The 16943-nt window shown below is 39.4% G+C and overlaps 1 protein-coding gene across 1 annotated transcript; it reads right to left on the bottom strand.

The window, feature by feature from the left end:
* Positions 1 to 4930: 4930 nt before the first annotated feature.
* Positions 4931 to 16694, bottom strand: si:ch211-11k18.4. Its single transcript, XM_012882244.3, has 12 exons — positions 16409 to 16694; positions 15914 to 16025; positions 11842 to 11935; positions 11615 to 11669; positions 11297 to 11437; positions 9628 to 9788; positions 7664 to 7762; positions 7413 to 7558; positions 6370 to 6541; positions 6167 to 6279; positions 5588 to 5672; positions 4931 to 5505 (listed from the first exon to the last, which is right to left on the bottom strand). Exons 1-12 carry the CDS (start codon positions 16524 to 16526, stop codon positions 5446 to 5448), a joined length of 1356 nt encoding a protein of 451 aa, XP_012737698.1. The 5' UTR covers positions 16527 to 16694; the 3' UTR covers positions 4931 to 5445.
* Between the last annotated feature and the right edge of the window lie 249 nt (positions 16695 to 16943).

Here is a 16943-nt window from a genome sequence, read left to right on the forward strand (position 1 = left end):
GATTAAGATATACCAAAATAATAAAATGTAGATAGAAAATAGAATAAAAGCAAGTAGGGATAGAATGTAGTAACAAAAAAGAACAATAAAAACAGTAAAACTGTTTAACTAGAACAGTCAAAGGCAATTTTAAACAGATGTGTTTTTAATCTTGATTTAAAAGAACTCAGGCTTTCCGCACTTTTACAGTTTTCTGGACGTTTGTTCCAGATAAACGGAGCATAGGAACTAAATGCTGCTTCTCCATGTTTAGTTCTGGTTCTAGGTATGTGGAGTAGACTGGAGCCAGAAGACCTTAGTGGTCTGGAGGGTTGATACACTGATAACAAGTCTGTGATGTATTTAGGTGCTAAGCCAGTTAGTTCAAATCATGAACTAACTGATTAGCCGTTCCAAAAAAAGTTTAAAAAACAAAAACAACTGGACTTTTTTCTGAAGTTTTAAGACGCTTCGTTTCCTAATCCAGAAAGCTTTCTCTATTCAAAGTGTCTGGAGTAGTGTGGAGCTCTAAGCTTATTGGTACTGCCCAAAAAAAGGCATTGTAATGGTTTAGATAACATGCAAATTGAACTGAGACAGGTCTACCCTCATAGTAATATGGAGTCGTTCATTTTGAATTGAGAAAGCTTTCTGGATTAGGATGCGAAACGTCTTCAAATTTCAGGGGAAAATCCAGTTGTTTCTGTTTTTTTAACTTTTTTGGAATGACCATGACCTGGATGACTGAGAACCTTCACCAGCATGACTGATTAGCCACATTTTTGGGGTTTATTTTCCACCTGCCACACCAAGGGCCCGATTACTCCCAGATATGTAGAATCAAGAGAGCACTAAGACAGAGCCTACCTGACAACATGAAGCAGGCTAAAATAACTCACAAAGACCATTTCTAAGGCTCCAATCAACCACAGTGAGAACCATTATCTTCACATGGGAGAACACACGGAACAGTGATGATGAACCATCCCAGGGCAACTCAGACAGCACAAATCACCACACACACACACACACACTCATACCCAAGGGAAATTTACAGGAACAATTAATCTACAGTCGTGTTTTTGGACCGTGGGGGTAAGCTGAAGTCAGGTTACTTGACCTTAGTTTACCTGCAGAGAGCTCTGCGGAACAAAATCCATCTGGTGAGAGTCAGGTTAAAGCTAAAATACCTGTGCAGAGAGAGCTAAGGCTGGGATCCAAACTATCTGTACATTGCAAGGCTGCACTGGAAAAAGTGAACTGAAAGGAAGTAAAAAAAAAAAAAAAAATGTTTTGAACTTAATGTATTTGTCCTTGATTTGAGCAGGTAAATAAGATTATCTGCCAATGCAATAAGATTTTTGCACTTGAAATTGGAACAATAATTCTCCATCATCTTCTTTCAAGTGCAGGATATCTAATTATTTTATTTTAGGGGTAAGATACTCGTTCCATCGGCAAATAGCCTTATCAACCTGCTCAAATCAGGGCAAAATACACTAATTTCAAGACAATTTTAATTGCTTTTAGTTCCCTTTTTGCAGTGTGCCAAATCCCTTTTCTCTGCTAAATAGGCTTTTTCTCAGGCACTATGACCCTTTCATTATTGATGTCCAGCAACAATTTCCTCTCGTGGTTATAGTTGATATCCTTCGCCAAGTTCGTCAGTTTCACAGCACCTGGCTGCTACTTTCCTGTTTGAATCCAATGGAAGCAACACTTGTTAAACCTTTTCCCATGTGAGATTAGACCGGAAGCATGTTTTTAAAATTTGAACATCTCATTTTGGTGGTCTGGCTCCTCTCCTAAAAGAAGCTTTTGAATCCTTCAAACTTTTTAGTCCTAGATACTTTATTAAAAGCTAATCAATCCCATGTATTTAATCCCACATGATAATATTAAAGTGAAAAGTGATCAGTAAGGTGATTAGATTCAAGTGACCTAACATTGTTTTAAATAATAATCATGACATTTTCTCTGAACATACCCTGTTCCATTTTGAGGGCCATATTCAGGGGATATAACCAATAGATCAGTTTAAATGACAATTCTCAATTCAAAAACGTAGCAAATTCAATGCAGACCTTGCAGAATGTTGAATATGTTTGTAATTTAGTTACTTTACATAACAGGGGCGAATAAAATGTTTCTACAACTGCAACAATAGTGGAACTGACCTAAGTCTAAAATTATTTTTTTAACACAACCTCTCCTTTTGATCTTCAACTCAGACACCAAAACAAATAATTTGATTATTACAATAGAGTAATCCTTACATATCAGCATTTATCTATATTAAATCTGTGACGGTAACTTTAATGTGCTCCAATATGGTTTGATCACACAAAAGAGGGACGCCCTCTGCTGGATGAATACTGGAACTACCTAAGGTTTTACATATTTTCAGACATATTTTGAGCTCTGTTCACTAATCTTCTACAGGACTGGGGTCAGGACTTCATTATGGCCACACAAAAACATTAAGTTTGTTGGCATTAAACTACTTTGGAACTAATTTGCCGGTATGCTTACGGTTATTGTCCAGTTGGACGACCCGTCTCCCCCAATCTTTGACTTCCTGGGTGATGTCTTGACCTGTCGATTAAATATTAACCCTCAATGGGGGTTCTTTGGGAATTTGTGTGGCGCACCAGGCCCTCCTGCAGCAAAAACACGTCACACGTCACCAGAAACTAAAAAAGCCAGTGCATAATCTGGATGAAAAGAAATTTCCAGACTAATCTTGGCGTTTGAAAAAAAACGTCTGACTTTGAAGTAGGTTAAAAAAAAAGTTGCTGCATTTAGCAAATTTTGCCAAATGCATTAGTGATCTAAAGGAAAAGTTTGGCTTGAATGGACGTGTCATTTTATTCAGTAGACGCAAATATTTCTTTCCAACTGTACTGTTGGAGCTATTTATTCTTGATTTCTTTATTCATTTGAATTTTTGTTAGATAATTCTTAAATGTATATTTTTTGTATTATTTACAGTATTTATTTGCAGGTTAATAATTGTTGATTTTGTTTAATTTTTTGTTTTATTATTTTTTTCTTATTCATTCTTTGAGTTAGACAGGAAGTCATGTGGGTTAGTCCACTTTTCTATAAGTATAGGGGCCTGGTAAAGGACCAGCAAGGCATTTGGGTTTGGAGCCTATGGTTTTTAACAGAGCAAGAGAGCAGAGTGTGATTGACAGAGTGAGAACAAAGGAAAGTTTGAAGTCTGTAATTGTGTCTGAAAGGAAACACAAATAAACCTTTCTGAACAATCAACAAAGTTGGACATCACAGCTTCTTTTGCCTGCGTATGGAATCTGGACCCCATTGCCTCTTAGTGGTTGGAGGAACTTTTATTGAAAGTTCGGTTTGACAAACAATCGCTACTACATGTACATTTACAAACTAGTCGCACCTCCTGACACTTAAGATTGCTGTTTAAAAGTGTTACATTTTGTTATGTATTGGTGTCATGTTCCGTATTTCTTTGAGTTTTCTGGGCCTCAAGACCTCTACTAAAGTAAGGTATGCAGTAGAGGTTTCCAGAATCCCGCTGCCCCTATTGTAACACTCTGCAAAAACCCAGGTCAGCAGTTAAAGAAAATAAGTCTCATGTCTCTTTTATCGTCTGTGCAGACTAGAGAAGTGTCACTACCCAACACATTAAAGTCAGTATTTGCCAGTTCGGGTATAATACTGACCATAGTCAGTCAACACTTTACAGTTCTCGTCCATCTTGAAGGCATTACTTTATGTTCCTCCCATCTGCTTAGTAATCAGATCACTCTGCATGCACAAGCGTTCTCGTGGCCTTATCTGTTGCAGCAGATCTGAGAGTCCGGGAAGAAAACTGGAGCACTGGCCCACTGGGATATCACGTGGGTGTGAAACAGAGCAACCTGAGAAATACCTCCAGGATGTTTCACTCCAACAATGACTTAAAACTGATATTTGTGTATTTTCAGAAGGAGATACCTCATCTCCTTCTGATGGGAGGGGTTTTGACCCAAGTATTAGCTTAAATTTGAGATTTATTAGGTCATATAAAGCACTCGGCGCATATCGATGCTCCATGCAGGCTGTCCTTCTCAAAAACTCGCTATAGGGCTACGTTCACACTGCAGGGAAATGAAACCCATATCTGTCTTTTTCATGGCAGTAAGAACAGCCCAATTCTGAACGTTATCCAAATTGTGCTACTAATTCAGATACATATCGGATATTTTTCAAAGCATCCGCAGTCTGAATGCCGGTCATGTCACATTTTATCCGTGTCTCACTACACATCCACAGTTAGCGCTCCACTAAAGACCATCTTTAAGAGCTGCGCTGCTTTACCTTACTTCACCTGCCATCATGTGGTCTAGCTTTCTAGTATTAAGGAGAGACGCTGGCTGGTATCCACGTTTTATTTTTTCAAGTTTTTTTGTTTCGAACAAATCTTTATTTGAAGACTTCTAGAAACGATTACATTCACAATTACTTCCATAAATAGTGCACTGCTCTGTGACCTCTCCTGTCATCTGCTTTTCAGTCTTGCACCGTTTAGACAGCACTATAATGGCAGTCGCATTTAATAGTATGAACGGCCACCCCCAGAAAAAAAAAATCCAATTTCCACAAAAAGTCTGAATTGAGCATCAGGACCTGTAGTGTTAACGTAGCCTTAGTAACTTGAGAGGGTCAGATCCGTAGCTGAATGGGTCATGTGACCTTGTCTTTACATCTTCTCAGTCTGCTGGTCCACAATCGTCTGCTATCAGATTCCAAAACACAGAGGGGGACTGTTTAATTTCACGACAGTGTAGTGCTGCAAGTGGCCTTCAGAGGCGCTAAACCTGGAATTTACAGGTCTAGTGCCCCTAGTGGCTAAAAGACAGTGCTGCTTTAAAGACAAAAAAATTAGGTCAAATAAATATTGTTTAAGAACTTTTTTCTCACAACACAACTTTCATTGTAGAACCGTTTTATTCAGTTAATTAAACATGATCACAAGGTTGAGGAAAAAAAAAAGTTTCAATTACATGACTTTTTAAATTTGATATTTACTAAATCAGACATTTGGAGGAATAACAAATATACGACTTTTTGATGAGCAGTATGAAAAAATACTGTATAAAATTCTGGGCAACACCCTCAAAGTTCAAAATGTTTACAAAGAGACTCAGATCAGTGCTGTCTGTTGCTAGAAATAGTCTGGACATCTTTGTTAGAGTAATTCACAGATAAATTACTGGAATTGGGACAGAGGCACGGGACACGAGAGCTCAGAAGGAAGAAGAGATCAGCAGCAAGCTCGTCTCATTGGCAGGTAGTGTAGCAGTAACAGGCTGTACAGAAGTCACAGCACCAGATCATGGAGGGGTTTTCTGAATGCCACATATATTTGGAATAAAAATAAAAGACACATCTTTGAGCTGGTATGGACTCTTGGCATATTGGTCCCAAGTCAACGTGAAGAACTGTTTTCTACAAGTCCATGTCATGATCGCTGACGCTCTGGCGCAGATATTCTTCGTAGAGACTTTTCTACAGGGCGAAAACAGAGCGTTAAAACCCAAAAGAGATCATTTAACATCACGACCAGGTCCGACAGACAAGGACGCGATACCTTTTTGGGCTTGACCACCTCCTGAATGTACTCGAACTTCTCCTGAAGCTGCCGTTTCTGTTTGCCTGAAAGAGTCGGCCGGGTTCTGCAGAGAGTGGAGGGAAAAGTCCCCCCCCGATAGTTTAGTTCCACTTCCGCTTTAAAATGACGCACTGCTTTGTGTTGCTTTATCACAGGAAACCCTTACAAAATATGTTAAACGTTGATTGTAGTGTCACAAAATGTGAACGAGCTCAAGGGGTGTGAATACTTTTATGTGGTACCGTAAATTGGCTTTAAGGAAAATCAAGTGAACATTTACATCATTTAGACTGATAAACCAGAATGTCTGATAACTACAACCTCAACACAGTTATTCATGTTTGACTGGATGTATGTTTTCCCCAATTGGCTCTTATTTTAATTATTCTTTTAAAGTAACATAAAAAAGGTCATATAGGGGGGAAAAAATACATATTACTCCATCCTTGGTTATTTTTTTGGGGGATATAATCAGCTAGGATGTAGTAAAAGAACTAAAGCAGATAGTGACCTATTTATATTGAAACTGAAGGGACAGATGGCTGTGGGGCCTCCTACCTGAAGGAGAAGCGTGCAATGATCAGCAGGAGGAAAGAGAGGAAGACCAGGCCAGTGCAGCAATAAAGCTTCTCCTCTCCAGACAGGGAGTCAAATATTCTCACTAAGGGAGTCTGCAAAAACACAAAATCCGCCATGATTTTAATCCAAACTAAAAAAAGCAACAACAAAGCAGTTGATATTGCACCTGCTGTGACGCTCACCAGATAGAGCGAGAGTACCTCTGTACCCTCGGGGCCCAGAGTCATCTCCAAAAGCCCCGGGGACAAAGCCCCCAGCGCCACAAAGGCCAGCAGAGCCAGTGGGATGCAGAAACCCAGCAGGGTCAGGAAGCAGCTCTTGCAGCGGGCCCGTCTGTTCTCCACGCTGCTCTGCCTGTGGGATGGAGTGATCAAGGTTACACTCTGAAAGCATCACTGCGTCAGGGACTGCTACACATTATCCAGATATTTCAGATAATAAGCACATAACCAGTAGCTCTATTTATCTTAAGTACACAATTTGTTGCATTTGTACAGTTTGAATACGTTTGCCCTTCTGTTAATAGTAAATTATTGTAGTTTAAATGATTGATCTCTATTTACATCTAGTACACAGGCCTCTTATAAAAACTATACGTACATTAATAATCAAACTATACGTTTCATTATTAATGTACCCTACCCCATTTAAATTAAATATAATTATAACACTGCAAAAAAGTAGCTTGTCGCGTTTCTTTACAGCTCATTTTATAAAGTTTTTACATTTATTTTGTAATAAAAGTTCTAAAATAAGGAGTTTGGGCGTCTTGATTGATTTTCAAACCAAACCAGGATTTAAACCCACACACAGGTCCAGTCTAAGGCTGATTTTAAAAAAGGTGCAGATGTCCCAGAAAAATAAATCTGTTCTGTACGCACTTTGTGCATACAAAATGACAATAAAGCTATCTATCTAAAATGTGGAAAAGGGATGTGAAATAGTATAAACCAGTGTAAGCAACACTTTTTTAAAAATATTATAGAAATAAAAGAATAAAATCTGGAAATGTAAACATTTTTCAATGCTTGAAAGGCTGTAAATTTTTGAAAATGACAGGAAACCAACCAACTAATGTCTTTGAATGCATTTCTTAGTCATTTAGACCAAATTAGACCATCAATTAGATGCCAGAATTAAAGTCTTAATTTTTTCCAGATGCCCAAAAATCAAATGATAGAAAACCATAAGATCAGAGAAATAACTTCTGGCGCGTGTTTTTCACCTGTCGTTCATGAGTTTATCAGTGATGGCCTCGCTGACGAGCTCACAGTCCTTCTCCAGAGAGTTGAGGGTGTTCTGGACCGTCTGGTTGATGGTCTTCTCTATGGTGCGACAGACCTCCTCAATCTGGTTCACACAGCGACTGGGCTGAAAACGGCATGCACAGAAATCAATCAAATAAAAAGCAGTAATTAGTGATTTTATCCGTGCATGTGTAATGTGATCAGCGGTCAGACAGACATGAGGTCCTACCTTGTTTGGATTGGGAATGTAGATGGTGGGCATGTCAAAGCCACATTTGTTGAGTCCAGGTCGTTTGCAGAGCTCCTGAACAATCTGCATCATTACCCTCTAACACAAACAAAGCGCTAATTAGTCAGTCTGAAAGTCGTTACCTCCAGATCCAATCAACACATCATCTAGAAAACAAATTAAGTTGACTCATGTTGTACGGATCTTGTCAAATTATTTATAGCACTTAACCTTTTTCACATTTTGCCAAAATATTCATTGTGTTCTTTTTTTGATGCCATGTGTTTCGGACCAACAAATTTCTGCACAACTCTGAAGTAGAACGGTCTTATTTAAAAATAAAAGCATTAAAGGTGTGGTGTGACACCCTATTTAGCCCCCTTTATTCCGACATCCCTAAATAAAATCCATTTAAGTTTATTGTTTTAGAACACACCTGATAAACAGAGTCTACACGTGTGTTAAAGCTATAGTTGGTAATCCTGTTCAGAAACACTTTGTTATACTGGGTAAAAATCATCTTTCCATCCTGAAATACATTATGTATTCAGAAAAAGGAGGTTAAAAGGATTTGATCCCTGCGAGAGATGCAGGCCTATAAAAACTGACCAATCACTGCTGTTCGCACAGAGGAGCAGGGATTTGTCAGACTTTTTGGTCCTGTGTGACAAGTGAATTTCTCCAATGTGAGATCAATAAAGCTTATCTTATTTATATAGCACCAATTCATGAAACATGTAATCTCATGGCACTTTCCAAAATCAAATTTAATCTGATTATACAGATTGGGTCAGATTTTCAGATATTGGTTGTCCCATATGCCAGTCGTTCCGAAGCGCTCATATAACGCCGGTGTGCGCGCTCGTTCCTTGTTAGTTTCAGCTTGCTGGCTGTGCAGGCGCGTTTCTACTGTTTATGTATCTGGTTAGCTTAGCGGCTAGGTTAGAAGTTAGCTTAGCGGTTAGCCGGTCATTGTAGCTCCGCTGCTTTCACCGTAGACTTTGAACATGGCAGAGAGTCACAAGAAGCAAACCGGGTTTATGAAAAGAAGAGGAAGGCTTCGGTAGAAAGAAATAAGACCAGAGTGGATATGGAAGATTTTTTTTTCACGCTATCCCCTTGAGGAGTGGAAGGTAGCAGGTAAGATAGCCTTGCACATGTGCAGTTCAAAAAGGGATGGGGAAAACTTAAAAAAAAAACAAAAAAAAAAAAAAAAAAAAACATGAACTCTACCTTTAAGCCCTCAAGCGGGTTAGGAGCAACTTCCATTCGGAAATTACTTACCTGATATAAAGTCAAGTACAGCTCCACAGTTATAAAGTCTAAATACAAACTTTTGCCATCTGTGTAAGGGTAAGAAAATAATTTTTTTCTCCGTGGAACCACTAATGCAATTGTTACTATGCCTGATTTATTGGTGATTGAAAAACAAAAATACGTTTTTTGAGCCTCGCCCAAAAATGTTTAAACATTTCAAAACACCATGAAAACCTTGGTGAAAACCCAGGAAAAGCATCTGACTTTAAGGACCCACATCTTCACTATAACTGCAGGAAATCTGGACTGAATCAGCTGAAGCACATTTGTTCCACAAAGGTTCTAGTGGACAGCGTGCCAGGCGGAGCTGGGATTTTGGCACACTTTATCCAAAATGTACCCAAAACCATGCCAAATGTGTTTCTCACCTCATAGAAAGGGAATCTGGTCAGATAAAAGTGCTGATTTTAATAGTAGGACTGATTCTGCATGTGGCATAACATGCAGAATCCCTTTCTATATATTCATGACTAAAATACCTTCCCTGAAAAGTGCAACGGCGGTCAAATTCCCCGTTTGTGTTCTTGGCAAAAAAAGTTGATTCTGGGACAAAATGTGAAAAGGTCTAGGGGCATTAATACTTTGGCAAGGCACTTGAAACTCCACTCCGTACCGAAGTGGAAGAACAGACCTGCGGCTGAGTTTACCTGTCTGTCTGACTCGCTCCCAGCTTCGTCTGCCTTGCTCAGATAAAAGCGCAGCCGGTCGCCATGTTTGTCGTTCAGGCATTCCACAATGTTGAGGGTGCGCTTGCACAGAGCCTGACCCATGGGGTCAAAGAAAACCAGGATAAGGTCACAAAGTTCCCCTGAAAGGAACAAGAACAAGTCGTTATTTTCCCACAACAGATTGAGTCATCCTTGTAAAAAAAAAGAAAAAAAAAAAAAAAAAAGGATGAAATAAATGTATTCTTAAAAACAGGTAACATGTAATTTAACAACTATATATTCGAATGCAACAATATTTGTTCCTTTTCCTGAACGTTATTTGTGTTTCTCATTCAGAAACAGAAGCATTTTGTAACAGTTGGACTAGAAAACTGGAGGCGATGATCTTTTCATTTGAGGCAATAAATGGTTTTATGTACAAAAGAGGTGAGAGCAAAGCTCCAGAAAAAGAGCCTCTACTAGGTCTGAGCTGGACACGTGAAGGAAAAATGTTGATAATTTAGCTTTTTACCCCCAAATAAAATGTTGGCATTCCTGCTAAAGAGATGTCAAAAGCCTTACGTTTTTTTAAATCAGTGGTACAATCTCACAATGAAATGTCTAAAGAAAAAAAAAATCTTTTTGATTTGAGTTCACTGATTGAGTGGAGAATACGAATCAATAACAGTATCCCAAACAATTCCTATAAACCAACGTAACTAATTTAGACTTTGCTTATTTAAATGTATTTTTTTTTTTAAATATGTAATCCTCAACTTTCTGCTTCCTTGAGGTATAAATGGAGAATGAACTCTGAGCTGCTGCTCAAAATGGGAAAGAGAAGAAAACACAGGGTTCAAATAAGATGGACTTTTTTTTAAATCCTCAGAAGTCTGCGACAGGCTATAAGGAGAAAGCTATTCTCCTAAACATGCCCATTTCTACAATCTAAGCAATTACAACAATCTTCTAAACGCAGAGCACCTACAGGGTTTTGCACAGGTGAAATTTTGCCACCCTTGCAGACTCAATTTTTTATTTTAGGAATAATGAGTAGGAAAAGAAATTCGGGAAGGTAGGAAGATAGACTAAAAGAAAGAAGACAGAGACAAGGAAGGAGACGAGTGAGGAAAGGTTCAAAGGACACAAGTGAGGAAAGGCAACAATGATAGGAGGTAGGAGACAGGAATGGAAAGACAGAACAAAGGAGACAAGGATGGTAAAAACAAGAGAGGGAAGGAAGGAAAGCATGAGTGAGGAAGGAAGGACACAAAGAAAGAAGAAAGGAAGCCAACAATGAGCACAAAAAAAACGTAAAAAAAAAAAGAAAGAAGACAGGACATACCCGAGACAGAGAGAAAAGAAACAAATATAAACAAAGAAGGAATAAACGACGACCTTTAACAATAGAAATGGACTCAAGTTTGGAAATAATATTTTTCCTTCCTGATCTGGAAAACTATTAAATCTAATCCCAAACACTTCAAGATATGGGAACCCAAGAGGTACAAATCATCACAGAGGGAACTATGAGTAAAATAACAAATTAAAAAAAAGCCTATCTTCTTTTTACACATATTTGTAAAAAAAAAAAGCTTCATAAGATCTCCTAAAGTCGCCTCTGTTTAAACAAAACCGTCAGGGCCAAGAGGGCAGAGGGCCAACCCACCCAGCCAGAGGATGGCCTCGTCCACATCAAAGGGGTATTTCATATCTCCGTCCACTAAGCCCGGAGAATCCACAAACGTCACCAGGCTGAACCGCTTCTGTCGCGACGTGCAGATTTCTGTGCTCAGGTACTCCGACACACCTTGAGAAAGAATTTCAAAGAGGATGGAAAGCCGTGAAAACGCAGCGTAGCGGCTCATAACAACGGATCTGAAACATAAAAACGATTCTGAACCACTCCTCGGTCAGAAGAGGGGAAAACGACGAGCAGCCGGGACGTTGTCCGACGCCGACGAATCACAATCATTTCAGTTCTCACCTTTAAACTCCTGCAGAGGCTTGAAATGTGGATATAGATGAAGGGTTGCATTCCCCTAAAGAAGAAAAACATTTGACATTGGTCATGCATTAAAGCCACCGTGCGATGCAGCCGGCACTGAACACAGAAGCCGTTAATATTGGGAAATATTTCCTGCAGGAGAACAACACAGATGTGGGGAAAATACGCCTGCATAGCCCTCCTCAATCTGCTGCTGTTGTGCTCACCGTCAGAGACTCTCTTTTGCGACCGCTTGTAACAAAGCTGAAGCCCTGCGTCTCGATAGCCACACCGGTGCGCTGGATGTGCTCCTCCACATACCTGGCCGAGAGCAAACACACATGTGAGCCAAAATATCAGACAGCTCCAAATGCACCACAGGAGGAAAGAAACAAACGAACTACGGTTGTATTTTAGGTCCCGCAGTGTATAAGGCCGACGATTAACAGTGTTTTGATCGTTTCCACTAGTTTACATTTTTAGTCACATTACAGCAACAAATTTCAGGGTTTTTAATTCGGATCGTGTGAAAAACCAAACCCGATTTTCTCCGGTCACCACAAATTTCAACTCTCATCACAGATTTGTAACTGAATTTACATCTTAATGTTGACTCGGCCGGTTTAACACATGAATGTTGCCTGGATCTAAACCATTCCACTGCAACGCTGACTGTACGTTTAGTAGGGCTGGGTATCATCTAGGACAGGAGGGCCCAAACTTTTTGGCTCCTGGGCTGAAACTGTCAAGTGAAAAGCACCCGAGGGCTAAAAAAAAATTAATAATAAAATAACATAACCAAGCAACTGCAAAAAATTATTTTTACCTGCTCTACAACATATGATAATTTCAAATAAACAAATTAGACTATCTGTATTTAGACAATTTTAATAAATACATTCCAATCAAAGTCGAGTTAAAGCCACTGGATAGATGTTTTTTGTGTTGTACCCAACATTTAACTAAGATTTTACCTTGTCTGTAATATTATAAATAACAAAGTGTTGGTTGGCCAAATCTTTCTTAAAATGCAATTGGGGCCGCACAAAATCAGCACAGGGGCCGCAAATGGCCCCCGGACCGCACTTTGGAGACGCCTGATCTAGGATGAGCCGATACGATTCTCGATATAGCTCCGCTTGATTTGATTTCAATATCGATATTTATTACTTTTAAATTAAATGTTCAAAGTCAATCAATGAACAAAACCAGCCAAGTATTATATTTATGTTCAATTTATTGAACACTAATATATTAACAGGAAAATAAAGTACACTTGGTTCAATGCAAACCAAAAATGTACCCAAACATCTGATTTTAGAGACGAAGGCGCTTCTAAAATCCTGTGAACAGTAATGGTGCGCTGCAATAACGCCCCCTAGGGGTTGGGAGGTATATTGATACTGAAAGCCAGAATATCGATATTAAATCATTTTTAAAAACATCAATATTAATCTTTGTATCGATTTTTATGCACAGCCCTAACATTTAGGTTTATTTTCCTGCGACAAAGTGAACACAAACATCCCATCAAAGCTCCCAATAACTCCATGTTCCAGCTGAAGGAAGCCATCCCCACAGCATGATGCTTCCGCCACCACGTTTCATGAGGCGATATGAAACGTGTGGCCCTGTGTAGCACTTCTTCTGGTTTCCTGACATACTTGGATTGGACAGAATGACTGATTAGGGGAAGATGTGTCAGCAAGGACACGTCTGCATTTCAGCATGATCTTCATCACCAATGTGATGAAGGTAACACTGATATCATAACTGTTTTTATGTTCCTGTATTTTTGTATTTTCATTTTTATCGTCTGTAAAGTGACCTTGAGTGTCAAGAAAGGCGCTGTTAAATAAAATGTATTCTGCCATCAGATTATACAATGCTACATTATAACTGTAACCATAATTGTAATTATAACTGTTATCACAACTTTAACTATAACTGTAAGTGTAATAACCAACAGGCAATGACTACTGAGCAATTCTATTTAATACACTGTGCAATAATCCTGAAAGAAGTGACTTCTGATGCTACCACACCCGAATATATGTCAATACATATGCGTATAAGTCACAGTGAATGTACATAAGACATCCTGCCTTATTTCTTTTTTGTATTTTTCTTTTTTTTTCTTTTTCTTATCTACTTCTTTTGATCCATGGTATAACGAGGACACACTGTATATATTTGATGCACCTCGTCCTACTTGACACCTTCTCCCTGTGTTTACTGGCTACTGAGCCGATGTAACATGTGAATTTTTCCAATGTGAGATCAATAAAGCCTATATTATTATTATTATTATTATTATTATTATTATTATTATTATTATTATTATTATTATTATTATTATTATTATTATTATTATTATACTGGGCACGCCCCTGAACAGGGGTCCGTTCTTCGTACGTCGCTAACTCAGTTAGCAGGATTTCATTGTTGACGATTTGGCATGATCTTGGATCGTTTGGTTCTTCGAAAGACATCCTGCACTTGTTGTCATAGCAACATGTGCGCCAGCTTAAGCCTGCTCCAGAGCAGGCTTATTTCATGTAAACAAGATTAGATCACGGCTGTATAAGCGGAGGAGATAGGGAAGTCTGCCGTAGCCATGTCCATTTTTACGACAGCAACCTGTTACGGAAGGTGCAAGAATAATTTGCAGAGTTTTTCGAATTAATCACGTATTGCGCAATAGACAGGATCCTTTAGCGCAGCGCAACAGTGTGATTGTAGAGAGATTTTTCTTGGTGGCTGTTATAAACAGACAAACACATCATTTAACAGTGGCTTTTAAAGAGGAAAAAGTGATGTTGGAGCCATAAATCTAAAATATTTAAGTTATTTGTATGATAGTTTGCTTTTTATTTTTATCATATTCAGTAAGAAGAGTTGTTCGGGCCATTTTATTGTGAAGTTTAGTTTTACTTTGAAAGGCTTGCTTCCTGTCGAGCCGTATGGACGGATTATCTAGACACGGAGCAATAAAGTTTTACCGTGTAAACTGTGGATGACTAATTGGAAAAGGAAGATTTTCATTTTTTATGGATAAAGATTTTTTTTTGTTAAAATTCCCAGTTTGCACATGTCCTTTACTTTCCGTCTCTAAGGAATGACACTGAAATTTGGATCTCTTGACATAACAAGTGCCTTTTTAAAATAAAGTGTAATAATTAAAGGCTACCATTTTGTAGAATATTTCACTTTTACTTGTCCCCATGTTCTAGTGGGTCCCGTGGAGGCTCTGATATAAAAGAACAAATAATATCAAATTATTAAAATGCAAACATTCATGCTGTAGAAAGTGATAGAAACATCTACCATGGACAGTATTTACGCATTAATTTGTCTGCTGCTTTTGCCAGCCCTCTCTCCTGGCTTTGACAGATTTTTAGGTGTTTTAATTAATGACTCAAATTCGGCATAACCTTCCATTAAAAGCTCTTGTTCTGCTTGGGAGAAAAACTGTGGGCGTTCTTTGGCCATGCTGAACAGCCAATAGTAGCGCTGCTGATCAATGTTTCTACTATCGATACATTTCCCCTTTTAAACAAACGCATGAACGCGCAGTTGTCTCAGATAACTCAATCCAGCCATACTAATCGTAAACAACAAATGTGTTCGAAGAACCCAATTAGCCGGATCATGATTAGCCGGATGAAATCATCTTGGATGTGTCATTTGATCTTGGATGTTTTAAGCAACGTTCGAAGAACGGACCCCAGGTGTAAACAATGGGTCCTACTTAATGTCAGAGGAATGAACGGGTTTCTCTCTGGGGTACGGAAATCTGCCCGTTGCGTTGTTGTGTGTGAGAGTCCAGTACTGAAGCTGCAAACATCCCTCTGCCTTTTAGATTAAATACAGTAAAATATAGTTTTGTTTAAGAGGGTTTTTTTTACTACTACAGAAGTCTACAATAGAAACACCACATTTTTCAGCAAAATAACCTGGGGTGACCACAGCAAGGTCAATTCGGTAACAGTCTCCTGGCTTATTTTTTTTTTTCTTTACCTCTATCTAAAATGTAGCACACATGTTGTGTGAGTCACATATAAAAAGGAAAACCCTCAGAGGTGACACCTGGATGGCTTCTGGCGGTGCCCAAGGCGTGGCAACCAGCAATTATTTTCACATCCGTCCTAATCGGATGCACCCACACCTGCAAAAACATGCCTACGGCTGAGGTCCATGTCGTCATCTTTGCAGATTTTCATATTTTTGCTCCACTTCGACTCCAGTGCGACACACAGAAGCTTGTCCAGCATGTAGAGAGAGGACAGCCGTGCTTACCAGTTGATGAAGGAGCTCTTCCCAGCAGAGTGGTTGCCCATCAGCATCACCGTGATCTTCTTCCTGGGTGGAAGCAGCTTCACGCCAACAGACTCAGCCACTGCAATCAGCCCTGCAGGGAACACCAGAACACAATTTTACTATTAAAGTCCCATTAGTAACTTTTTTTTTGGTGTGTCACAAAGATCAATGCTAGGTGACCCACCGGGCTAGGCTTACTCTTTTGAGCTAAACGCAAACAGAAAACGACATCAAACATAACAAATCACATTATACAGGCTAACAAAGCAGAGGTGGCTAGCCTGACTAGCATCAACTCTGACAAGTGCAACGTCAGCCAAAACTCACAAAATCCCTGTTAGCATTTGTAGCTAACACTTAGCCCCCAACCCGGGCGCTACCCCTCCACATTTTCTGTAAAAACGCCGCGTTTATTTTAAAAGAAACGTAGCTGTACTACAGCCAGGTATGATTTGTTTCAGTGTTGTAACCCACCGCTGTCTGCCTCCGTGTACAGCTGATGGATATCCCGCAGGATGCGCTCATCGGAGGACACGCCGCCGGCTATGGGGTTGGCGTTAGCCGCACTCCGGCTCTTGACTTTCCCCGACATGACTTCACCGCGATCAGGTCAAAGTTTTCCAGCAGACCGCCACAGCTTTTACCGACCCAGAGCTAGCAGCGAGAGAACAGCCTGTCCTCCGATTTGAATCACCCCGGTCCACTGAAAAGCCGGTGATGAGACGTTTTTCTGAGCCACGTCGTCAGCTTTGGGCGTCCTCTGACGCAAAGACCTCTGGGAAATGTAGTTCCTCTCTTGCAAAGACGCGACACGATTTGCACTCCCGGTTTTCCAGTATGTGCCCACATAAAAAGCGTTTTCTTTCCTGTAAATATATCAAATAATGATTTTAATATATTAATCACACCTAAAGATGACATACAACGGTGTCTTGTTTATTTTTAAATCTGATAAAAATCTGATTTTCATTCTGAAGAAAAAAAAAGCTTTTGCAAAAAAAAGATTCAG

The sequence above is a fragment of the Fundulus heteroclitus genome, unplaced genomic scaffold, assembly GCF_011125445.2.
Source record: "Fundulus heteroclitus isolate FHET01 unplaced genomic scaffold, MU-UCD_Fhet_4.1 scaffold_48, whole genome shotgun sequence".
Lineage (NCBI taxonomy): Eukaryota > Metazoa > Chordata > Actinopteri > Cyprinodontiformes > Fundulidae > Fundulus > Fundulus heteroclitus.